The following is a 27,512-nucleotide window of genomic DNA, read 5'->3' as shown; positions in this document are numbered from 1 at the left end:
TTTCAGGTTCAAGTTTCCCATAAAATTTGCCTTTTGAAGTTTTGGTAACTTGCAATATGTTGGATCAACTCTCATACATCTTGGGTCTTAGGATGGTCAAATTTGACGATAACTGTCATAAATTGGCTTTACTCTTGTTGGCTCGCATACAGAGCACATAATAAGATAATATTAGTTAGGTACTATTTACAGGTAAAATATGAAATAATTCCAAACAACAATAATTGTTTTATCCCTTATTTATTACTTTTAAACATTCGAAAGTACTAGTGAAATAAACATAGGTACTTATTTACTAAACTATACTTCTATACATCTATTTCACACTTCCAATTTCAAATATTTAGACGTTCTGCTGATACTAGATAGACGTCCTCAGGAAGAAGTCATTGGACGCCGTATTCAGACGCTTTAGGGATTTTTAATATTAATAAACTACCACCGAAAAAAAAACTAAAGATATAAACTGAGATATACATCATGCCCTATAGCGATGATGGTATTAGTAAGTATAGTGTACCCAAACCGTAGGTATATTAATTTGGGTACTAAAACAAGTATTACTTATCAAATAATATATGATATGACCTATCTTACAAATAACTAACAATGTGGAGAAAGATGTAAGGCGTGGCTAAATTTATTGATTGGATTACTTAACAATCTTTACTTAAAGGATTAGAATATTGGTGAATGCAATGGATTCAACAAGATTGCATGGCGAGTTCTGTGTGAGTAGAAATCTGATAATATTATGTTCATGTGCATGGTTCGGATTTCACTGTGAGGTATTTATGTGTAAGTATATTCTTGACGAAGTTCAGAGTGTGTGACGGAGATGGCATGGTCAAGAGGCTTATTGTATTCACTTTTTTATATTGCATAATTGATATTTGAGTTTCGTAAACAGATCTTCTTTCTAATGTTTCAATTTCACTTGATAATTGTAAAAATATACTAAGTGACTCGTGCAAAACTATCTGTTGCTAATTATTAATATTCTAAATGAACAAAACATTTACTTATTGAACTATCAACATATTGCTTTGATAATTTGTTTTATTGGATAATCCATATAGATAAGGTTATCCAAAAACCTAAGGTTTTTAATAATGCGATAGTAGTAGTGTTTTAAAACACATAATGACGGAAAGATACCCCAAAAACCTAAAAAATTAAAACTAAAAAAGGTATTATTTAAATTTGGCAATGTTTTGAAGTATGTCAGTTTTGAAAACTTTTTTAACAACAACGATTATTTTATATATGATCACAAAAGTGTCGCATCGCAATGCTTAGTGTACAATATTTTATTTACAATTAAATATATATATTATCAATTTTACTCTTAAATTATGTATTAAAAAAGAATGTGGCCGTTTTCTATCTTAGGCCAGCGTGGCCATAAAAGTTACGAATGACTAGTCAGTATTTAATAATTTGCACATAAATTGATTGCTACATTCTTATGAATAGTTCTTCGTTTTAAGTAATAAGATCGAAACATAGTTTCGTAAAATGTTAAAACAAAACGTTATATAGCCTTTGGATTCACTTTGGAAATATTTATATCTTTTACAATACTACTTATATAGACACATATTACAATATCGACTTAATATATATTGTTACAACAAATCCAAACTATTTACATACATACACTATACATAGACGTCTATTAAACATTTTTACATTCAAATGCATTCAATTTTGTTTTTGTATATTGGGATATAGGAAAGAGATGTATGACTTGTAATTTAAATGTAACCTCAAGTTGTGTATTACCTGTCAGTAACCACCTATCAGCCAATCCAAGTGTATGTTATAGTTTTAAGATATTACCAACTTTAAAGGCGTGACTTCTCTTCTTTCAGATCAACTAATTCAATATAGCACACGCATATAGGTGGAATAGGAGTGCAATTTATTTGATTTGAATTTGAATATTGGCGCGCCTTCTTTCATGGTTCTATACCTATTAATAATAATTAGGACACAGAATAAGTTGTAAAATCGAAATACGAACTAAAAGAGTTAGTGTTTGTTGTTGTGTGACTCGTTGCTGTTGATGTAGACTTAACTGTAAGGGCTCTAGAGTTCTGACCGAGGCGCAACCCAGCCTTACTCCGGGCTACGCGTCTCTGGCTTAATCAATGTTCCGTACTAAAGTAAGAGTTTTGCATTAGGTAAAGCTTATCTATTGGATTTACTACGGCACCAGTGCCTAAGTTAAGAGGTTCATGATTTCCATGGTTGTGAGCGTGATGGGCAACTTCCAGGTTTTGTAGGCTCATTGTGTCCGAAGCGCCCTCGTCCAGTTGATCGAAGTTACTGCCATCAAGAGATATGTCCGAACTGCAGAAGCTGTCTCCGGAATGCGCCGGGTAATCTGCAATTAAAAAGTTCGTCTTCATCATCATCATCAGCTGGAAGACGTCACACCAAGGCCACTCCCAAATATTTCCATGACGATCGGTCCTTCGCTGCCCTCATCCAACGTATTCCGGCGATCTTGACCAGGTCATTGGTCCATCTTGTGAGGGACCTACCACACTGAGTCTTCCGGTATTAAAAAAAAAGTTATTATTATTATTAAAGTTTGTCTTACTTCGTTGTTATTATTTAGTAATAGTTTTGAAGTGAAACAGTATTCTACTGAAACTCTCTCTCGTCTTTATGTATGTGGAGTTAATTTTAAATTAAACGATAAAAAATCGCTTGGTATGAAAATCTAACTATCTGCCAAACTATTTAACTAACTATTATTTACATGTTGACAAATACGACTAAACAATTTTGGGCCCAGCTATTACTAATTGCGAGAAATATTTTTTCAGTTTATTTTACAAGATGTCAAAACTACCATTAAAATTAGAAATTATTAAATATTTAAGGCCTATTTTACCTAAACAAATGTTGTCTTTATTTCTATTTACCTAGATTTTCAATAATCAAACCTTTCTATACTACAGAATACTTAAAATTAAAAAAATTTAAGTTCCCATTTTTTATTTATTTAATTAGGACTGAGGGATATCTGGTGTGGTGTGATATCTGTGTGTATTTTGTATATATTTGTACGGTTTCGGTCTGAAGGGCGCCGTAGCTAGTGACATTACTGCGCAAATGAGACTTAACATCTTATGTCTCAAGTTGACGAGCGCAATTGTAGTGCCGCTCAGACTTTTGGGTTTTTCAAGAATCCTGAGCGGCACTGCATTGTAATGGGCAGGGCGTATCAATTACCATGAGCTGAACGCCTGCTCGTCTCGTCCCTTACTGTCATAAAAAGAATATTTACACAGGTTTACAAAAAAATAATTGGTACACACACGAGTACCAGAAAAAAAAAATGAATGTCATCCGTAGTTCTATTTAAACCTGTTGATTATTATTCTGAAAAAAAGACTTACCATCTGGTGAATATGGCAGATTAGGATTCAGGGGCTGGCTGGAAGCTGAATAAGATGCGTCGAGACCTAAATAATTTCCATGATCACTTGAAGGCGATTCTTGTTTTATGCTCTTTTCATCCTTTTCCTTTTCTTTATCCACACCCTTATCACCTTCTTGTTTGGCTTTACGCTGTATCTTTTTCATTTTAGCTCTTTGGTTCTGGAACCATACTTGCACAACTCGAACACTAAGGCCAGTGTCTTTTGCCAGTGCCTCGCGAACCTTGCGGCAGGGTTTCGGACTGACTTCAAAAGACGCCTTAAATTGTCTTCTCTGCGCAGACGTCAGGATTGTTCTTGGACGTTTAGGGCCCCGTCGCCCATCGCGTGGTCTATCAGAATCATCTATAATCATATCGTCTTCAGCGTGCTGCATCAAATACATTTCTTTTTCAAAATCCTGCCTGCAGAATATTTGACCCGCCCTGATAACGTACTGTTCGCCTTTCTGGAGAGGCTGGCAGCACATAACACACACAAAGCACTGGATATGAAAAACGTACTGCTGTGCTCGCATAACCATTTCTTGAGGTAGAAGTCTGTCCCCACATCTTGTGCATTTGATGCCAAATAATCTATAACAAAGATGATAATGACACTTATTGTAAAGATCATATCAGCTGCAATACATCCACTATTGGACAAAGGCCTCTCCCAAAGAAGTGTCGACGAACTTGACCAGATCATCGGTCCATCTTGTGGGGGCGTACCAATACTGCGATTTCCGCTACGTGTTCGCTATTCTAGGCATTGTAAGGATCACGCAAAGCAAATTCGCACGCAAGGCATGGCTTAAAGTAATATCAGTCGCAATGTTGCATTCTACGCTATAATAATATTAATTAATAATAATATTTTATTACCTGTCATAATCTGGCTTGCAGTAGAGTTTGGAATTTCTAGTGTAGCAGGTGTGAGCAAGTGGACAACCGCAAACACAGCAGCTGAGACATTGCTCGTGCCAAGATAGTTCCCCAACCCTCATGAGGTAGCGGTCCTGGATCTTCTGGCCACAGCCTTCGCATATTTCAACGATCTTTTCTCGTTTTATGCTAGGGTTTAGTTCTGTAACAAGTAAGTCTGGCTTAGTAGCACGTGGGTTAACAACTTTCACAATTGTACTATATTTTAGAATCTGAAATCATTTAGTTAATTTTTCATACATTAAAGCGATAGGAAACAAAATATCGTCTAAATTCCAGTTGAGTAAGATATAAAATCATGCCTACGTATTATATTAGATAAATCGCAAATGCAGTATGTTATTGTTATTATATGAAATGTTTATCTTGTAGAAATTTTGGTGACATGTTACTTTTATGGATATGTTTACAATTCATAACACGAAAAAATTCAGAAAACCACCTACATGATACAATTTTATAATTTTCATTTGTGCAATTCGAGCACACACATTAAATTATTTGATAGGTTTGTAATTATTTGATCAACTCTTTTGTATCGTCCTTACTGTCTTCATATAGTCATAACCGTAAAACGGAAAAATTTTGTTTTCCCTTAAAATTTTCATCAAAGAGCAGTTGAAACGCACAAGGCTATAGTTAAGTCGATAACATAAAACGTCTCAAGTCATTTCTTAGGGTAGAGGGTGTTGTATAGCAACCCCCCTCCCTCCTCCGGTTGGGTGGAGCCTTCGGTCACCCGGGTCACGAATCAACCGGGATACAAAATGTCGGCGTAAAACAACCCTCACGGATAATCGATTATGTATTCGTGCCTTAACTGGAAAGGAATCCTACCAAATTCGCATGAAAAAGTTTTCATTGCTTTTTTTTATCGAATACATGCACATAATGAATTCGAACACCCAAAACAAATGTTCTTAACGTATATAATGTAGGTAAGTTCCAAAGTGATATGAAAATAGATATTTTTTGCTCACAGAGAATGACATTAAAACTTACATATTAGTTTTTACGATACTATGACAAAGCGCCAGAGATTATGAAGCAATTTTAGGCTGCTTGTTTGCTAAAAAACAATTGAAGTTACAAGTTTTCAGCTACTAAATTGCCATGCCTTGTTTTTTTTATTGCTATTTAAAAAAAAGCATGAACGTAAGTCTTAAATAGCTGAAATATTTAATTTGACTACAATAAAATTATGATAAGTTTATATTACTGTCCGTAAACAATATGGCGATATGTTTTAAATATTAAAGTCTTCAATTTGTAGGCATTCTCAAATGTATCAATTTGCGAGTCTTTGTTTACAGCACTTTGGGGTTATCTGGATTGATCCTAGCTATAATTAGACCCGCCAAGTGAAACTGTTGTAAACATATTTTTATATAGTATATATAACAAATATTACCTACTTATTTAATATTGTTGAATGAAATTGAAAGTTTGTTTTAAATAAATATATTATCATTTATGATAAACTATTGCATCTTTAAACTTCCTATTTCGTCACTTATTTAAGTATTTTACCAACATAATTGTATATTATAATGATATTATAAGTAATTACTAACGTTTCTAACATCAAATGAGGTAGGCACCACATAACACCTGGCGGTGTGTCACTACCGTCGTCTCATAGTGTCGCGATTTGAAGAAACTATTAATATAATTTAATACCCTCTTCAAAAGTAAGGCTGAAAGTTTAAAACGTTTGTAAATCGTCATTTTAAAAAGAAATAAACTGTTTGGTTGTCCCATTTTGATGGTAAAGGGTACAAGACTTTCAACTGATCCAAAATAAGTATAATGAAAAAAATGCTTACCTCTCAAACTATATAAAGATCCCAGCTACATTCTGCATACTATTTCCAAACGAAAGGCGCAAAGTTTAATACTAATCCTTCAAGCAAACGTTACTCATAAGATATTCAATCGAAAGCTTTAGATAATTTAGTCAAATTATTGTTGAAGAATCACTTTATCGTCCATTTGCCTCGATTATAAGATCTTGTTCATCTTTGATGCATTTGCCACCGGTTGTCACTTCACAACAAATTTCACTCACATCGTGTCTAATATATTATAATCCTTAATCAATTTGATTTTCATTATAGTAATAATCCTCCATCAATTATGAAGCCTTCCTCCTTTCAATTTAAGGATATCAACTTAAAGACACAGATAGGTACATACCTATACTATTTTCCTTAATTATGATAACTTGAAAAATAATAAAAAAATAAAGTACTCATTTATTAATCACTAAAATGCCTATATCAACTTATTTGCCTAACGAATCACACTTTAGAACTATATTATTAGACAAAGTATGGATACTCGCCGAGGTATTCGATGAGTGTTTCTGGCAATGGAAGAAGCTTGTATTTTGCGGCGATGGAGGGTTTAGAGTTCACTGATCTTTCTAAAGCTTTGTGGATAGCTAAGCGCGATGCATGCAGCAGGCTTGGTGGCGATTGTCTCAAAGGTGCCTTGAGGTAGACAGGGGAGTGTTGACATTCTTGTCCATCAATCCAAACAGTATCTTCCGTTCCGCGCTCTCCCAATCGTACATAGTACTCCACAAACTCTAGCACACTGCTAAATCTTGGCATGAAACGTCTCAAGATTCTATCACAAACAAAACTAAAGAATCCCTCATCAAATTGCAGACGTAGCGACGTTGGACCTTCTGTGGTCTGCACTGAGAGGGAAAATACGAAATTTTTATCTCCTGAATCACGGATCAAAAAGACACCAACGCTTGTCTCCCTCAAAAGAGTATATGCACCCTGGGCGTCTAAGTTTTTATAGTACCACCCAGAAAGACGCATGAACTTATATGCAGTAGCCAGGCATATCAGCTTCACAGTGAATGATAAGGGAGTTGGCGGTGATGACGGCATCGTGAACAGTGAAGAATTCGATAGATGCAATGGCTTTATGTTTACCATTGGACTATTTGGCGATACCGGTGGAGAATGACTTCTGGTGCAGGTAAGAGAGCAGAGATCCAGCTCATTGATTTTGATAGGAATACGATGTTCATCAGCATTCCAGTTTGGTACCCAAAAAGGCAGCTTAATCTCTTCTTCTTCTTCTTCATCGTCAGAATATTCTTCATCCGAATTTATATCAAGAGAGAATAAAAATTCTTCCAGATCTCCTACCTCTTCCTGTATTTTATCAGGTTTTCCTTCAGCCATGGTTTCTTATTCACAATACTAAAAATATAACTTTCACTTAAAGCAATTCGCAAAGTTCGTAAGTCGGTAGGTTAAAATTTTATATGAAATTGTCAATCTATTGTTTATTATTATTGTTATATTTAAGAAACTTCAAGATATTAATATCAGACTTAGTAAAAAACCCAAAATCGCGGTATGGTAGGGCGAATGCAAAAATTATTTTAGGTATATAAAACACAGAGCTGCAGCGAACGAAGCAAGCTTTAGCACCGGCGCCTGTATGACAATTGCGACTCAAGTAGAATTGCTTACTTGTTTGTTCACATTTTGTACCTACATTACAATGTAAACACGATGTATCGGTGACTTTCGAGCGACGTGCTAAGATATTATTATATTTTGATCTCAATAATATTTGCTTATTAATTTCATACGAAATGCTCAAAGAGGCAACTGAATCTCGTCTTTTTCATAGTCAGAATATTCTTGTTATATATTTATTACGATTATTTGTATTTTTAAATTTATAAGTAATCAAGTTAAAAATAAAATTTATGTGAAAAAATGAAGAGTATTTTAGCATCTTTGAATAACGCGAGTGTTACGCATTTAAATAATACACTTTTTAAATGATTAAAACGCGTGGATTTGTAACTATGTTTTTACATTCGATTTTTGCGTGAAAGTTAACCTCAAAACGGCGAGATCTGGAAAGGTCTTGAAATGTCAGTTTAACCAAAATAAAAATGTAACTTTTACGCAAAAATCTAATGTAAAAATACAGTTACAATTACATGCGTTTTAATCCTTTAACAGTGTTTTATTTATATAAAACTGACCCGACAGACGTATACAGAACACTGTATATAATAAATAAAATAATTTTTTTATATGAATTTGTCAATAATATATCATAACATCAAAAATTACTTCGTAAAATATGCACCCTGCTGTCGTAATGAAATTGTTTTACAGCAGAACTATCAAACCGTGCGTCAATAAATTCGCTCATAGAAATTATGTTTGGACACATCAAAGAAAAAACAAAATTGTTGTTTTTATTTAATTTAGCAGCATTTTCCTATTTATTCACCTTTTATACCTTCCCTGGACTTCCACAAATAATTCAAGACCAAAATTAGCCGTTCTCGAGTTTTACGAGCCAGACTAACGAACAGCAATTCATTTATATATATATATATATATATAGATAACGAACGCGGTGAAGAGCATTAATAATAATAATAATAAAGCCTTTATTATTATTTTTATTAATGCTCTTCACCGCTATATTTAGATATATTATGTATTACAGAACATTGGCGTAAGAGTCATCAGCTCCAGTTTAGTTTTAGAGAACATAAAGTAGTCAGTTCGTTTTGTAGAAGTAGGGCAATACATGGAGGTTCCCTAATTATTATTAATAATAGATTAAAATGTAAAAATAGAAGAGATATTGTTAATCTCTCTATAGAACAACTAATTGAGATAGCTTGTATAGAACTAGAGCAATTTATTATTGTAAGTGTATACCGCCCCCCCACTGCATCATATGAACAATTCCAACATAGAATGGAGGAGGTACTATCAAAATTTAGCAAAACTAGCAAGTCAATTATAGTGTGTGGAGATTTTAATATAAACTTGCTTGAACCTTCGGCCAATTGTACTAGCCTTAAAAATTTATTTCAAAGTTTTAATTTGTTCAATGTATTTTGGGAACCTACTAGAATCACTTCTACAACAGCAACCTGTTTAGATAATATTTTTACAGATGTTACTATTACTAGTAAACTCATAATTAATAATCTTCAGTCCGACCATAGTGGGCAACTTATAAAAGTAAATACAAGATTGGACAATGTCAGACCAAAAAAGGTGACGATTATACCAGTTACGGGTAGCCGTCTTGAGAGGTTTAGAAATAATTTGGTAAATACGATACCATTTTCACACTGTGGTGAAACTGCTAATTTTCACTATAACTTAGTCTTCAATTCCTTCTGTGAGGAATTTGACAGGATTTTTACTCCAGTAACGGTGACATTAAACAACAAACATAGTTTTAATGATTGGGCAACAATGGGTATCCACAAAAGTCGTAAACGCTTATATGACCTTTATTATGAGAAACATTACAATAATAGTGAAGAATTTAAAATATATGTAAAAAAATACTCCAAGCTTTTTAAAATAGTTTGTCATGAAGCGAAAACACGTTTCATTGCAGATAAAATTAAAAACAGTAATAATAAAGTAAAAGCGACTTGGAGTGTAATTAACAATGAAACTGGTAGATCGAATTGCCGTAACACCTCTATCTGTTTAAATATTAATAATCGCGTTATAAATTCGGAAATAGAAATTGCAAATGAATTTGATAAATACTTCTCCGAAATCCCGATTGTCACGACCAAATACCTTAACGCTTCGCCAAAAGCAGCATATGATATGCTTAAATTACACGTACCAGTATCTTCTACTGACTAGAAATTTAAGTATGTTACAGGTAGCGATATAATAAAAATCTTCAAATTAATTAACCTAAAAAATACAAAAGACCTATGGGGCCATTCGACTAATATTGTTAAATACATACTTGACATTATAGCACCTGAATTAGCAATAATATTTAATGAATGCATTGATGAGGGTGTGTTCCCTGACCTCATGAAATACAGCAAAGTTATACCTTTGTTTAAATCGGGCAGTTCTTTTGACCCTGCTAATTTCAGACCTATTTCAGTGCTGCCTGTTTTTAGTAAAATTTTTGAAAAACTTTTGCTTCAACAGCTACAAATGCATTTTTGTAAATTAATGAACAAAAATCAGTTTGGTTTCACTAGGGGTTTATCAACAATTAATGCGGGTACTAGACTCATTGAGCACATCTTTGACGCCTGGGAAGAGTCACAGGATGCATTGGGCATTTTTTGTGATTTGTCAAAAGCATTTGACTGCGTCCACCATGAAACTTTACTCCTAAAACTAAAGCATTATGGAGTGAAAAATAGAGCCCTAAATCTGTTAAAATCATATTTAAGCGAAAGAGTTCAGATAGTCGATGTAAATGGCAAACGGTCTTCGGGTAAACCTGTGCGAATAGGTGTTCCACAGGGTTCTATTCTCGGTCCTTTCTTGTTTCTTATATATATTAACGATCTACCGTTTGTGGTGGATGATAGCCATGAGATTGTATTGTTTGCTGATGATACTTCACTTATTTTTAAAGTGAAGCGACGTGCGGATATTGATGACGAGGTAAGCAATGCACTCTCAAAGATAGTGCGTTGGTTTGAGACGAATAATCTGCACTTAAACAGTAAAAAAACAAAGTGTTTACGGTTCATTACACCAAACACAGCGGAGGTACAAACCAACGTACTTATAAATGACCAGAGATTGGAACTTGTGGACACTACGGTCTTCCTGGGTATCACGTTAGATAAAAAGCTTCAGTGGGGTCCACATATTACCCATCTAGCAGATAGACTCAGCTCTGCGGCATATGCAGTTAGAAAGATTAGAGAGTACACGAATGTTGCGACCGCTAGATTAGTGTACTTTAGTTATTTTCACAGCATCATGACGTACGGTATATTACTATGGGGTCATGCTGCTGACATTGATATAGTGTTTGCTCTGCAAAAGAGAGCTGTTCGTGCTATATATCAGCTTGGTTATAGACAGTCTCTCAAAGAAAAATTTAAAGAAATAAATATTATGACTGTTTATTGTCAGTACATTTATGAAAATTTAATATATGTTCACAAAAATCGTCACCTTTTTGCTCTTAATAGTGATTTTCATTATTATAACACTAGAAATAAGGGATTGCTTGTAACTAATTCTAGTAGGCTTCATAAGATACATAATAGCTTTAAGGGTAAATGTATACACTTCTACAATAAAGTCCCAGCCACTGTTCAGGCATTGTCTATAAATAAATTTAAATGTTTTATAAAAAAATGGCTCTTTCGTAAATAATAATAATAAATAAATCGTAAATAATAGTAACTAATAAATAATAAATAAATCCTATTACTCCACTGCTGAATATCTAAATGATCGGACAGCCTGGGACTAGATTGTGATTATTTTATAGCAACTGTACAATATTGTATATTTTTATTGAAAAGAGCGCAAAAAAAAAGAATGCTGGGAGAGTTTCTTGCGCCGCTTCTTCTCTCTCAGAGCGCCATTTGTTTCCGAAGCGGTAGTAGTATCTAGTAGTATAAGAAATGACATCAAAAAGAATTCTAAAGGAATCAATTATGAGAAAATAAATGCCTTTTATGCCTTTTATGCCTTTATTACAGTTAATAAAACATAAATTTACTTACTAGCTAATACACATACTATAAAACATTTTAATTAATTAACTTATCTTACATAACTATATTATTAACTTAATTATTTGCAGTAACTTTTAAACAGTCTGTGTCCTCTTTCTGTTAACTTTTTGTCCTTCGACAAAGGCCTCCTCCAAGGTCTTCCATTCTTTCCGGTTCCTTGTTGTTCTAGCCCATAGTGGTCCTCCTATCTGTTTCAGTTCATTCTCCCATCGTACGAACTGTCTTCCTCTATTCCTCTTATCTCCTCTGGGGTACCATTCAGTTATTGCTCTAGTCCATTTTGGTGTTTCATCCCTCATAAAGTGACCTACCCATCTCCATTTCAAAGTGCGTATTGTTTTCTGTATGCTTTTGAACTTAGTTTTTCCTTTAATATGATCCAATCGCACTTTGTCTTGGCGCTTTATCCCGACTACACTTCGTTCTATAGAATTTTGGCAAACTTTTAACTTATCTAGTTGTTTTTGGGTAAGGGCCCAGGTCTGACAACCATACGTAAGGCAAGGCAGTATGCAAGAGTTGAATACTTTTCTCTTGTCTTTTATAGAGACTTCCATATTCTTCATCACTTCTTTTAATGACCAATACTTCTTCCAAGTGTTTGTAACCCTTCTGTTGATTTCTTTTTCTCTTGACTCAGTAGCTATCACTTGTCTGAAATAAATATCCTCTTCTACATATTCTGTGGGTTCATTCTGTTATTATAATTTTATCAGAATTGGTCATTATTTTCGTTTTTTCAGTGTTCATAGAGAGTCCAACTCTCATGCTTTCTTCTGCTAACTGCTGAAGCATAACCTCTAAGTTTTTACAATTTTCAGAGGAAAGTATCAAGTCGTCAGCGAAGCGTAGATGATTTAGGTACTCTCCATATTCCTCCCAATTTATCTTACGAAATATCATTTCCAATACTGATGAAAATCATTTTGGCGAGATTGGATCTCCTTTACGGACGCCTCTTTCTATGGCAAACTCTGAACTGAATTGGTCCAGTCTTATAATAGCTTTACTCTCGGTATATACTTTTTTCAGGACGTGAATGAATTTCTGATGTACACCTTGTTGTTCAAGTGCCCACCATATATCATTGTGGTCCACGTATCAAATGCTTTGTTGTAATCTACGAATTCGCCTATTACGTTTTTTAATTATCAGAGGAGACAAGTCTGGCGTTCACCTAACTTATTGAAAATACTAAACTCTGAGCGGTACCACGATTGCGCTGATACACCTTGAGATAAGACGTTAAGATCTGAGTAGCCCAATGACATATATTTTTTATTTATTCATTTAAATAAATTGTATAATTGCTGCCAACGACATAAATACTCGACTTGCTCATAATTTTCAGTAGTAAATGGGCATAAATTTATATGTTATCACCCGTTCACGTCACATTACTTCATTACTATAACACATTGCTGATCCAGTTTTTATGTTTACTTCGAGATCTTCATTCTAGTCCATAAAGCACCGATATATTTTTTATATTAAATTATTTAAATAGATTAGTTCACAAAGAAAGTTAGTTTTGCTACTCGAGTAGGTATATTGAGGCAGTCGACCTTGACTCGTACCTACCTACAAATTGTACCGTTGTTGGGAATTGCACATTAATCGCCTTGGAGGAGAATAAAAATAAATTGTTTTAATTTTAGCTAAATATGACACGTAAAATCTGTGATATAATATTTTTATAAAACGTAACTGGCCTGTGTCTTATCGATCAAAATATTCAAAAGCCTAACAAACAAAAACAAACATTAAAAGCGTTAGAAAAGAATTTCCATTCAGCTTTACTGTTCGAACATTTGTATGTAATTAATGACGGTTTTCCATCCGAGTCGCAACGTCGATACAAAGCCACTCTACGAGAAGTGTAGATAGGATAACTATAAATAGTTAGTAGGTACCTATTCGCTTAAAGCATTTAGCACATTTCTTGATCGTGATAAATATGTTGAGGGTAATTCTCGATCCTATATCTTTGTCAATAAGAAATGCTTTACTTCAAATTGAAACATAGATATTGATTTTCTTTCTATAATGAAGTAGGTAATGCGTACTTCAAAATTAATCGCTAATATTTGAATGGCTTTTATTCTGTACACGAACTAGTGGGTCCCTTCTCTTTTTCCATACTTATATGAAATACCAAATGATTGTAAAAACATCGTTGCCGGCGCGGACTGCATAAGTACCTACCAACTTATGCTTAATTATAGAAAGGTCTGGAATGTAGACAATCAAGTTCGTCGCGAAACATTTATTTTGTTTATATGTATTCATATCGAATGAAATATAGTATGTAGGTAGGTACTACATTCAGCGTTCTATATCAAGAGTTCAAGGTTATCAGTTGTAATGATAGATCTATAAGGAATGGAGGAAACTTCTCAGAATTTATAGGCAAACAAAAGAGGTTTATTGGTTTTTTTCAACAACAGCATAGCATTTCTATAATAAAGTATTATTTGGTGAAGTAAAGCTGACTTTGGAAGGTATTAGTATACTTTAAGAACGGTGACAAGAAAGTTAAGCAACTTTAACTACTTGTACTTTTATGTATATAATCTTTGCTTTAACCCACAAAATTCAAAGGGAATGAAAGTTCTTAGTACCAATGAAATTTGGTGATGAAGCCGAAAGGTGGGCACAGACCAGTATGGTGTTATTAGAATTGATGAAAGGGACTCTTTCTATATATGACAACACACTATCTTTAGATTAAATATAGGTGCCTAAGTAATTATCCGTAGATAAGTGTAAACCTATTCATTTACTAGGTATATAAATGTTAATTAGTGTTTACCAGTGGGAGGCTCCTTTGCACAGGATGTCGGCTAGATTATGTGTACCACAACGACGCCTATTTCTGCCGTGATGCAGTAATGTGTAAGCATTACTATGTTTCGGGCTGAAGGGCGCCGTAGCTAGTGAAATTACTGGGCAAATGAGACTTAATATCTCAATGTCTCAAGGTGACAAGCGCAGTTGTAGTGCCGCACAGATTTTTTGGGGATTTTCAAGAATCCTGAGCGGCATTGTAATGGGCAGGGCGTATCAATTACCATCAACTCAACGTCCAGCTCGTCTCATTCCTTATTGAAAAAAAAAATGTGGACTTGATTTTTCATAGTCTATTTACCTGATAACCTAAAAGTTATACTACATGTGTGCATGTCTGTCAAGACAAAACATGTGCCAAGTCTTAAACTTATAACAACTTTAGTTGTAAATGTTTCTAGCAAATTTAAAACTTTGACTTTATAAAACAATGTAGTTATCTAAATAATAAAAATCCGCCAAACATTCTAATTATTTACTTAATTACTTATGTATATCTGAAATGTATTGAGGATTCAAGAGATATGCACAGAAAAATCTGACTGCTAAATATAACAAAATAACTAGTTTAGTTGTTTTAGTTGCTATATATAACCTGTTTCTATATAATACCTAGTAATATATTCTATACTAGTATACTACAATAATAAAAATAATATAATTTTGAAATTGTTTTACTTAACCAAAATATTTAGATTCGAATAAAATAACAAAATAAAATAATATTTTTCCTCAACAACCTTATATGTTTAACTATTATTGGCAAAAGCCTCCTCCCATTTCCTCCATAATTATTTGATTAATAATTATTAATAAATAAATATAAAATAATTTACTATAATATAAAGAATCAACTTGAATAATCTTCGTTTAATAATCTGTGGGCTCAATAAGTATCGACAGGTAATATCGATATCGATTAGTATTCGAGCTTAGAGCACTCTTCACTATTATATAAAAAAAACAACGTCCATAAACAGGGCTGGATTTAAACTTTATGGCACCGCTGGGCACCGGAAAAAAATCCGCCCCAATACTGGAATTTTACTTAAACTTCTTGTTTATATATTTTATTTTTGAAAACTAAAATAACTAATTTATTGCAGAAACTTTATTATATGTTACCTATATATTCTATAAACATGAATTTACAAATAATTGATAAATTGAATTTCTTGAATTATCAATTTAACCAAAAATTATTAATTAACAGAATTAATTAAGTATATTGAGCAATCTTGATAAGACTAAAAAGAATTTTTTTCACTTTCAAAGATTTGCCGCCCTGGGCACTTGCCCCAACTGCCCCTATTGTAAATCCACCGCAGTCCATAAAGTATTTTTTATTTTTGTCTTATAAATAATCATGGAACTTCATAGGCGTGCCTATGTCAAAAGTAAAATAAATAGTTGGACGGAGTTGGTGTGATACTTTTTATAATCTTACCAATCTTTTTCACATTATTTTACAATGAAATTTTTATTGAGAAGATATTTTTTTAAATTAAGTTACCTAAGTTATGATGATCATAAAAGTCTGCATTTCATCATCTACAAGTAAATTTTGGAAAAATACAGTCCACATAAATAAAATCATAGTTTCAATTTTAATGACAATATAAAAATAACTTATACTCCTAACATAGTAGGTACCCATTCGAATTGCACAGTAGATATCTATAACAGAAAACTTTTCTTTTATATTTCTTTATTATGTCTGTCGGTAGTTACCAGTTATTCTTTTATTATTCGTTTCTAAGTATTTATACGGTAATTATACAGGCAGATACCACATGTTATAAGTAAATTATGGTACTTTTATGTTACATATTGTATAATTAGGCATCAGCGTGATAACTTAAATCCAAGGAACTGTTCTATATTAAAATAAAAACTTAGAGATCCATAGAATAATTAATGCAACCTGATGTATAAAAATTTAGATTTTGCAAGTGGTGTCCCATATTGGGAAATATACCTACTTAATATATTATATAGTGGTACTAGCTGACCCAGCAAACGTTATATTGCCGATATTAAAATCACGATACAAAAGTAACTATTTATTAGTATATAGTATTTTTTAATGCTGACTCATAATGAAACAAATTAAAAAAAATGTCAAAAAAATAAAAAAATAAAAATTTTCTTGGACCACCCTTAACATTTAGGGGGAGGAAAAATAGATGTCCGATTCTCACACCAACCCAATATGCACTCAAAATTTCATGAGAATCGGTCAAGCCGTTTCGAACTACAAACATCGCGACATGAGAATTTTATATATTAGATTTAATTACATTACACTACATTCTAGCGCTCTACAAAGCGCAGGTCCGGCCTCACATGGAGTATTGCTGTCATCTCTGGTCAACCTGATTCCTGCCGCCGAATTTCACCTTCGCACGACACGCCACAAGTTACGATATCATCCCCACCGTCTGGATGTGTGGCGGTCTTCCACAGTGCGGTTTTCAAGGAGCTTTCTTCCTCGTACCACGAAGCTGTGGAATGAGCTTCCTTGTGCGGTGTTTCCGGGACGATACGACATGGGTACCTTCAAGAAAAGCGCGTACACCTTCCTTAAAGGCCGGCAACGCTCTTGTGATTCCTCTGGTGTTGCAGGAGAGTGTGGGCGGCGGTGATCACTTAACACCAGGTGACCCGTACGCTCGTTTGTCCTCCTATTCCATAAAAAAAAAAGTTAATGCTAATTGACTTCAAATTCAAATATTTCTATTTAAAATGGGATATATAATCACTTATTGAAAGTCACAAACTACCACACATTCCAAATTTATGCCTTAGACCTGAGAAGAACAGGCGCAACAAACTCAGCGGGTTTTTTTTTATAAAAATATGATTATAATGTAAAAACGTAAAATAAAGTTTATTATTTAGTAGCCTGTGGGCGGTCGCTCTATTCCCAATCAGTACTATCACTAAGAAAGTCTTTAGTCAATAGTTTCCTACATTTAGTTAATTAAATTCTACCCAGGTCAAGCTATCGAACTACAATATTTTTCTATAGATATAATAATATTAAGAATTAAATTATATATATTGAAACAAGGCCATATGGTTGCATTTACAGCGTCGAATTTGGACAGCAGATTTTTTTTTTGAAAGAAAAGAACCACTGCTTTTTCTCAAAATCACTCCTTTACGAGAGTGATGTGTGTATTTTTCCATATTTTATTGTAACAATTTATTAATTTTGTGTTTTATGACAATTTAAGGTATTAATCGAGATATACACTCAATGTCGCCGAAGCATAAACGAATGGTATCTTTTTATTTATACTGAAAGTTAATACAACATCATTTATTTATTTTCCAGATATTGAACAATGAAAAATTGAAAAACGAATTTCATCACACGGATTGCGTAAATATCATTTAATCCAAAGCCTTTGTGAAATTCCACACATAGAAAAATTTCACGGAATAAAAGGGTTTTTTCGTATTTACGAAATTTCTGGAAAACGCAAATAATTCGATTTTGTTTGTTTTAAATCCGAACCTTCCCAACACATCACTATTGTTTATCAACAATCCAGGCCTTTGTTAGAGTAAAACAAAAGCCTCTATTTATTCACTGATATTTTTGGTATAGATTTTATTATCTTGACGAATATTCTATATATTTATCATTTTCAATACTTTGATAAATCGTTAATTCAAATTATAAATGAACATGCGCACTTGTTTCGCTATGTGTCAAAAAATTTAAATTTTGAGTCAATATGAAAAATGATATGATTTTAATTTTAGGTTCAGTACGTTGTCATTACATGGTGAACAAAGTATTGATTCTTTTAAATATACTGCCTTTCCTTTCACTTCCTTATGGTTATTAATTGATGGTACACTTACTTTTATACAACAAGTACTTTCAAGTTTCCAATCATTAATAAGGAAAATCTCCAGAAGTGGTATGGTATGATAGTAGTTTCCTTGAACTGCACTATGAACCACTCACCCAAAGAGTAATGTTAGTTGAAGTTATAGCGAGTAGTGTGAGGATCTATGAAATGAATGGACATCATATTCATACAATTCAAAAATTAATTCCAATATATTAAATAAACATTAAATATCAAATAAAGTCTTGATCCTTAATCAATATTTATATCTTTAATATCCGTTTTTGAAAATAAGAAGATCGTGCACCATTTTAAACACTTCGACAAATAAATCAAGCAATAAACCCTCTTTTCTTTTATTAAATATGACATGTGATTTTGAGTGTCGGTCTTTACCACACGTCTGCATTATCTCTGGACCTCGTTGGAACGTAATGCCTTCTCCCGTCTCCCTTTCACCCCCTCGCGCTCGTCCTGTTGCGTCAGTACGGCTTACAGTTTCTTTAGCGTTGGGTATATGTCGTGACGGACCTAATAGCAGGGCGACGATAAGTTGATATACATATCGATCAGATAACGTATAAAGTAGCATTAATTGATAAGTAATATTTTCATCAATATATGCTTAGACCATTAATACATCTAGATCACTGACCTGTATAAACATCACTGTTTCATATGTTATAAGAGTTAGGGGTACTTTGGTGATTTCATTTTCGCAATGTCTATTGAAGAAATGTAAAGGAAAAATTGATATTCTTCTCGTATTTTTTTGACATATAAATATTGTTTTAAAATAAAAACTTTATACAAACTTTAAGAAATGGTTTCAATTATGCACTACTTTGGCCTTAATATTCTATTCAAGTGCTGACCCGGCAAACGTTGTTTTGCCATATATAAATGAATACCCCGCGCCCGCTCATTGTATGAATTATTATTATATGTAACTAGCTGACCCGACAGACGTTGTTCTGTATATAATAAATAAAATAATGTTTTTATATGAATTTGTCAATAATATTTCATAACATCAAAAATTACTTCGTAAAATATGCACCCTGCTGTCGTAATGAAATTGTTTCACAGCAGAACTGTCAAACCGTGCGTCAATAAATTCTCTCATAGAAATTATGTATGGACACATCAAAGGAAAAACAAATTTGTTGTTTTTATTGAATTTAGCAGCATTTTCCTATTTATTCACCTTTTAAACCTTCTCTGGTCTTCCACAAATAATTCAAGACCTAAATTTGCTAAATCGATCCAGCCGTTCTCGAGTTTTAGCGAGAATAACGAACAGCAATTATATAATAATAATAATATCACCAGTATTATATCACCAACATATCATTTACTAAAACCTTCTCCAAAACACTGCACCTTATGGTATAAGTATTATTCCGATCGATTCAATAGGTTTTTTTATACATATTATTTTATAGGGGTCTAAAGGCCGTTTTCAATAACCTATCTACCCTTGGGTATATAGGTTATTGAAAACTAATTAATGCAAAGCTAAATTGGCTGTAAAGACCCTTATAAGTGAAAAATAATTTAATTATTCAGGTCAAATTTTACCCGACAGACGCTGTTCTGTCAATAAAAAAAAATATGTAAGTATTCGAGAATAATGTAGTCTAAAGCCATCGGAAATGTGTAGGTTATCAAGGTTGATGATTTAAAAATGAAACAGAAATTCCGGATGATTTTATAATATTACTAGCTGACCCAGCAAACGTTGTATTGCCGATATTTAATCGCGATACAAAAGTAACTGTTGATCGTAGATAGGTGAAAATTTGTAGTTGTATGTATTTTTAAATGTTGACTCATAACCAAACAAATTTAAAAAAAAAATCATGTGGACCACCCTTAACATTTAGGGGGATGAAAAATAGATGTTGTCCAATTCTCAAACCTACCCAATATGCACTCAAAATTTCATGAGAATCGGTCAAGCCGTTTCGGAGGATTTCAATGTTTAACACCATGACACGAGAATTTTCTGTATAAGATGTATTAATAAAATGATAAGAATTAATATCGTATTTGTGTCAGCAGCATTTATTTATATTACCGCGTTATAACTAAATCATAATTTCACCATACATTATTTTGTTATATCTGAAAGATTTGATAGCGTTTTAGTTTAAAGCTCCTAGATGGCTATTTTCTCCGCCACCTCCAACAAATATCCTTAATGTATATAAAAACTTAATAAATCATATAATAATTTACAAAACCTGCCTCAAGGACTACGCTAACCATTGGTAATAACAGAATAGAAATTTGTGCAGTAATTTTTGGGTTTATCGCGAACAGACAGACAGACGCGGCAGAGAAGTTGTTAAGTTGTAGTGATGTTAAGCACATCAAACTTAAACATGTACCTAACTTAAAACTTAAGATTCATTGCGGATTGCATGTATTTATGTAAGTTTAAGTAGATTTATTTTATTATAATTTATTTTATTATATTTATTTTTACCAGTGGGAGGCTCATTTGCACAGGAAGCCGGCTAGATTATGGGTACCACAACGGCGCCTATTTCTGCCGTGAAGCAGTAATGTGTAAACTTTACTGTGTTTTGATCTGAAGGGCGCCGGAGCTAGTGAAATTACTGAGCAAATGAGATTGAACATCTTATCTAAAGGTGACGAGCGCAATTGTAGTTCCACTCAGATTTTTTAGGTTTTTCAAGAAACCTGAGCGGCATTGTAATGGGTAGGGCGTTTAAATTACCATCAGCTTAACGTCCTGCTCGTCTCGTCCTTTATTTTCATTAAAAAAAATCTAGCACCAAGTACAAGGCTATCTTTAATTTGCATAATTTGCGACTAGACAATATATTGTGTGAAGTATAACAAATTATATTATTACACTACTAAGTTATATTATAATCACTAGCATAATAAAGTTATATTGCGCATTGCAACAACTGTTAAAAAAACTCCACTTTAATCGTGATTTACCAAACATTTTAACACCTGATGCAAATTGAAAAAAAAAGCGCATCTGTTTTTATGACGTCAAAATGCATGTTTCCCAAGTGCGTCAATATTGGTTTCACTCTGTTGAAATTGGGTTGTGTATTCGCAAATTTAACAATTCACAATTTTGTTTTATTTCGGTCCATTCGATCGGCTATGTATCAATTTGGTTTTTTTCTTATAGAATAACTGACAGTGCAACAGTTTGATGTGTTCAAATTCAAATTTTGAATATTTTTATTTAAAATCACTTATTAAATTTAAAAAACCTACCATAGTCAAAAAGTATATCTGACTTGAGAAGAACGGGTGTTCTGCAAGAAACTCGGCGTCTTTCTTTTTTTGTTCCAATTTTATAGCGTATGTAGGGACGGTCGCTCCATTTCCAATCTATGGTTTCATTGTGAGTCATATAATTTGAAGTAACGTTGTTCGATTGCATTACACATTTGTTTTGTACATTAATTTGAATCATTTTGTTAAAGCATATAACATCGCCGAACAAAAGACTTACTAACTCGATTTAACCAATTAGTAGGCATACCCAAGTTGGTGTAGTTCTATATATAAAACTATGCGAAATTTACCTTATGACAGGAATGTATTTTAGAGAACATGATAAGATACAAACGACCGTACCGATATGTGATCTATTGCAACACCGGAGTAATAGGGAATTTGCAGATGCCTTTATGAACTCTGCATAGTACTTCCTTCCTCAATATATTATAATTAAATTGTAAGTGAAAGCGAGTGACTTGAAAATTGCACTGTACCATGTGCCCACCCCAATAAAAGCCTCATATTATATTCTTAATATACACATGCTCCGACTCAAAACTTAGTAACGCTGGCGTCCCGCAAGGTTGCGTTCTATCCCCAACACTGTTTCTTCAGCATATCAGTGATATGCTGCAAATCAGCGGCATTAATTGTTAATAATATACTATAATAAAACTGTAAGTGAAAAAAAGTGACTTGAAAATTGCACTGTAACGCGTGCCCACCCCAATAAAAACCTAATATAGTTTTTTTCAATATTACACACATGCTCCGACTCAAAACTTAGTAACGCTGGCGTCCCGCAAGGTTGCGCTCTATGCCCTACACTGTTTCTTCAGCATATCAGTGATATGCTGCAAATGAGCATTACTTGTTAGTTAGACGATAGCAATGAGTTTGCTTCTTACACTGGCCTAACATCTCCCGGGATAGCATAGAAGATAGCGGAAACAAATTTGTTTCTGAAGTTAAAACTACTATACAAAATCGCGGATTGGAGCGGGCTTGACAAGGTACGGTCCGACTCTAAAAAGACACAGGTTCCAAAGCATTTAGTGACAAAAAGTCTCACTATGTCATGTCTCATCCATTTGAGAACACTTCCCTAATTACCAGAGCCTTTTCGTGTATATTTGGCGTCCATTTTTCAAGCGAATTTCAGTTCATCATCAAAGTTGCGTGTGTGTGATGTGATGCCGGAATTTTCCAGTAGGAATAAGTAAAAGTATCTCTTCGAAACATCCTTCGTATCTACAGCAGAAGACGCAATGAAGGAAGAGCATCTTTAGCTATGTTTCTACCTTGTAGTGCAGGAATCACGCCGATCAAAGAATAGGTACTATCGAATGGCTTGGTCAGTTAGTGACACGCGGTCTATTGGTTCGAGTTGATACTAGGATACACCATATGCAGATGAGGGCAATACAAGTAGTTAGGCTTGCATTTTTTAGACAGATATTTTGAGTCGCGTCAGTGTGAAATATTGCCAGCCTCTATTAAAGACAACTTGTTTCTTCGAGGCCAATATAGTATTAAAATCTAGATGACCATAGAACCTTCAGTCATACAAAATCACAAGACCTTGCACTTTGAAGGTGCTAGCGTGAATGGAATTAAGCTCCTAAAAATACTAGAAACGTTAGTCTTAGTCTTCCTAACATAGACCGCAATAGAAAAAAACATGTAAACCTGATTCATCCCAACATCTTTGATAATTTCCCGAGAAAACCATCCCCTTCTAATGTTAAAGACTAATTAGGTAAATTGTAGGTAGAATACTTAACTGCGTAGCTATAGATGCGACCTAAAGCCTATGACTATATAAAATGACAAAGGAATTAGGAACAACAAAGTTGCCTTGTTATAAGGACAGATATTCTAATTTATAACTATCCCAAAAGGCATAAAGGCATAAAAAGCATTTATTTTCACAAAATTGATTCCTTTAGAATACTTTTTGATGTCATTTCAAATAACTACTAGATACTACTGCCGCTTCGGAAACAAATGGCGCTCTGAGAGAGAAGAAGCGGCGCAAGAAGCTCTCCCAGCATTCTTTTTTTGCGCTCTTTTCAATAGAAATATACAATATTGTACAGTCATTTCTATCGCTATAAAATAATCACAATCTAGTACCAGGCTGTCCGATCATTTAGATATTCAGCCGTGGAGTAATAGGATTTACGACAGAGCCATTTTTTTATAAAACATTTAAATTTATTTATAGATAATGCCTGAACAGTAGCTGGGACTTTATTATAGAATTGTATACATTTACCCTTAAAGCTATTATGTATCTTATGAAGCCTACTAGAATTAGTTACAAGCAATCCCTTATTTCTAGTGTTACATTATCAAGCAACGTGGAGGTGCTATTTATAGATAACTACACCATTACTACAACTACTTTTTTACCAAAAATATTAATTTGGCTCTGTATAAATTACTTATTGCCAAATATTGAAATAATAATTAAAAGAAAATTTAAGCTTTATCTCAAACTTTGTATGTTTAGTTTCCCGGGAAAATAATAATAGGTACGTAATTATTAAAGTTGTTGGTGGAAATATAATGGAAAATTCTTTAATGGGATTATATTAGTAATTACTGTTAAAATTCGATTGATATGCAGAATAGGTACCCATATAAAATTAATTTTTATTATTGCACCTTCAATATTTGAACAGTTATCTATTAATATATTATTTTGATGTTAAAAGTTGATCAAATAATTACAAATATATCGAAAATGTGTTCGCAAAGCACAATATTTAAAAAAATTCTTGACACTATGTACTAACCTGCTCTTCCGGAACACGAGAGCGGTGGCTGCATCGCTTCCTGCATCAATCCCGAATTAATATTCGTATAGAATTCTAACATTTTTTTCATAAAAACAACAGCACTCACAACAGGGCTCAACGCCGACCGAACTTGTAATGCCGATAAGAAACGACCCCAACGGTTGAATCGAAACTCTCCCTGCCTCATCTGGCCAATGAGATTTGCTTGTCCAAACTCCGCCCATAATTTAACCCAACCTACCTATTATACAGAAAGCTATTACACTTCATCGCAAAGCGTCGGTGAAATGTATTTTTTCGGGAGAAATTTCGACAGTAAAGACTGCAGATGAAAAACTGGTGAAAAACTTGATAAAACGTTAGAACTAACTAAGTTAACATTGAAAGAATGTGATTGAAATAATTGCCTCATTCAAATAATTATAACAATAAAATGTCTGCTGAAGAGTCAGTTGCTTTTCATTTATAAAATAATAGAGATCAAATCAATTGCGTCTATGATCCATTAATTATGACTAACGCTTAAAAAATATATTGCGGGTACGAAATCAGATAGGTATCTCAGATTCAAATGTTGTAAGTTTTTATTGAGTGTAAATTCCGCTAATATTTGTCTATTAATCAAATCGACATGTGTTTCGTCTCTACTCGAGGCATCCTCGGGAGATGTTGACTCGCACATTTGAATAAAAATTATTGATTTTCACAAAATAACGCTTAATTCAATAAATTTTCAGATATCTCAGAGTTATTCTAATCAGGGGCGTGCATAAAATGTAGGCAAATAAGCAGTGCCTACGTCGTTATGAAACTAAATATATATATAACTAGTGTTAAAGTTAATTTAGTTTAATTTGCTTCCGTTATTTTATTACCAAACTTCTATTAAACTTATAAAATTTTTCCTTACGCTAAATAGGTACTAAACACTTACGGTAAGCAATCTTTGCTTATTCTAAAGCTCAACTACGACTAGTTGGATCCACAATGCCTACCTTGCTAGAAAACCAATGCACGCCTCTGATCCCAATTAAGGTGCATGCCCACTACAACGTATTATCCCAAGCAGTGCTAGGATCATTTCAGGCAAAAGATTATTTGCATTATTATTTGCATTGAGAAGTATGGTATGACGGTCGCTAGACCGTTCCGTCAAAAACCAACAACGTCCCGTGCCATACCACTGCCTACATGCAACGTTAAAAATTTGTCGAGTGATTTTCTGTTTCGCTGGTCTTATAAAGTGTAAAAATATTGGGTGGACTCCTTTGTTCTGGCATTAAAAATCTACAACGATGCGTGAACATCAAGTAGCTAAAAATATGGAAGGGTTTTTTTTAATGGAATAGGAGGACAAACGAGCGTACGGGTCACCTGTTCTTATGTGATCACCGCCGCCCACACTCTCTTGCAACACCAGAGGAATCACAGGAGCGTTGCCGGCCTTTAAGGAAGGTGTACGCGCTTTTTTTGAAGGTACCTATGTCATATCGTCCCGGAACACCGCACAAGGAAGTTCATTCCACAGCTTTGTAGTACGTGGAAGAAAGCTCCTTGTAAACCGCATTGTGGAGGACCGCCACACATCCAGATGGTGAAGATGATATCCTAACCTGTGGCATGTCGTGCGAAGGTGGAATTGTCACAAAAATGTACTATTGAAGCAATGCAACAACAGAGTCAAGACGATCATTTAAAGTAAGAAGTAGGTACTAAGTAATAAGATCGAAGTTGAGAGTACGATCGAAAAAAAAAAATCAAATTTCTATATTTCTTCATAAAATATATACAAAATTACTTATAATTCAATTAAGCCTTATATATTTAGGTCTCAGAAAACTTGTTTCTACAACCCTATCTATCTACCCGAGAGTACGATAGGAGCGCTACGGTCGCAGATATCGCGGGCAGTTGGGAACTCCACACCGCACCCCTTGTTGCTCCGACTAGTAGCCGAGTTGACTCACTAGATATATTTATTACAAGTACGCTTGTCATAAGGTCATAAAATAAGAGTTCTCCAAAGTCATCCCAAAATTTATCTTACTATACTCAAGGCCATGTCACGGGTTTTTTTGAAGTTATACTTCTTTAGGCGCGTTATGAAAAAATAATGAGAGTGAAATTTTAAGATGCGCGCGCATCACTGTAACAGGTTGAAGTTGGTTGCTAAAATTTTCGGACGTTTGCGCCATTCGTTTTTTTTTTTTTTTTTTTGGTTTCTTCGTCTATTATTAGGACAGGCAAAGTATTCAAGCCCATACAGCCGTATTAATTATTTAATAATTACTAAATAGCACGAGGAATAAATGATTTTAATTATTTTTGTTTCGTTAGGTCAAAGAAGTATAACTTCTTGCGTGCATACATAAGTACACACACACCTTTTTTTCAGTCTAAAACAATTCAGACCTTTCATTATTACCAACCTATTCGTGTAGTCCATAACCTACACAAAATGAAATACCCATGTCCTATCATCCCGCAAACACCGCACAAGGAAACTCATTCCACAGCTTTGTAGTATGTGGAAGAAAGCTCCTTGAACAGCGCACTGTGAAGGACCACCACACATGGTGGGGATGATATTCTTAGTTGTGGCGTATCGCTTACTATTATGGCCAGATAAGTGTTTTTTCTTCAGTTATGAACATAAAAGACTAAGGGATAAAGAAAGTGTGCTTCTCTGTAGTCGAATATTTCCTTTATAATGTCATTGTGGTAGATACTAACATAATTTGTACATAATAACTCAGTTTACTGAAATTCCACTTAAAACAAAATGCGTGTACGTAACT

General features: G+C 33.7%; 1 protein-coding gene across 1 annotated transcript; it reads right to left on the bottom strand.

Annotated features, from left to right (window-relative positions):
• Positions 1 to 224: 224 nt before the first annotated feature.
• Positions 225 to 24,831, bottom strand: LOC126978295 (LIM homeobox transcription factor 1-beta). The gene is made up of 4 exons (XM_050827044.1): positions 24,712 to 24,831; positions 4,319 to 4,520; positions 3,414 to 4,030; positions 225 to 2,389 (listed from the first exon to the last, which is right to left on the bottom strand). Exons 1-4 carry the CDS (start codon positions 24,800 to 24,802, stop codon positions 2,151 to 2,153), a joined length of 1,149 nt encoding a protein of 382 aa, XP_050683001.1. The 5' UTR covers positions 24,803 to 24,831; the 3' UTR covers positions 225 to 2,150.
• Between the last annotated feature and the right edge of the window lie 2,681 nt (positions 24,832 to 27,512).

This window comes from Leptidea sinapis, chromosome Z (assembly GCF_905404315.1).
Source record: "Leptidea sinapis chromosome Z, ilLepSina1.1, whole genome shotgun sequence".
NCBI lineage: Eukaryota > Metazoa > Arthropoda > Insecta > Lepidoptera > Pieridae > Leptidea > Leptidea sinapis.
Note: the sequence above shows the minus strand (reverse complement) of the source record. Positions and strands in the feature narration are given on the sequence as shown.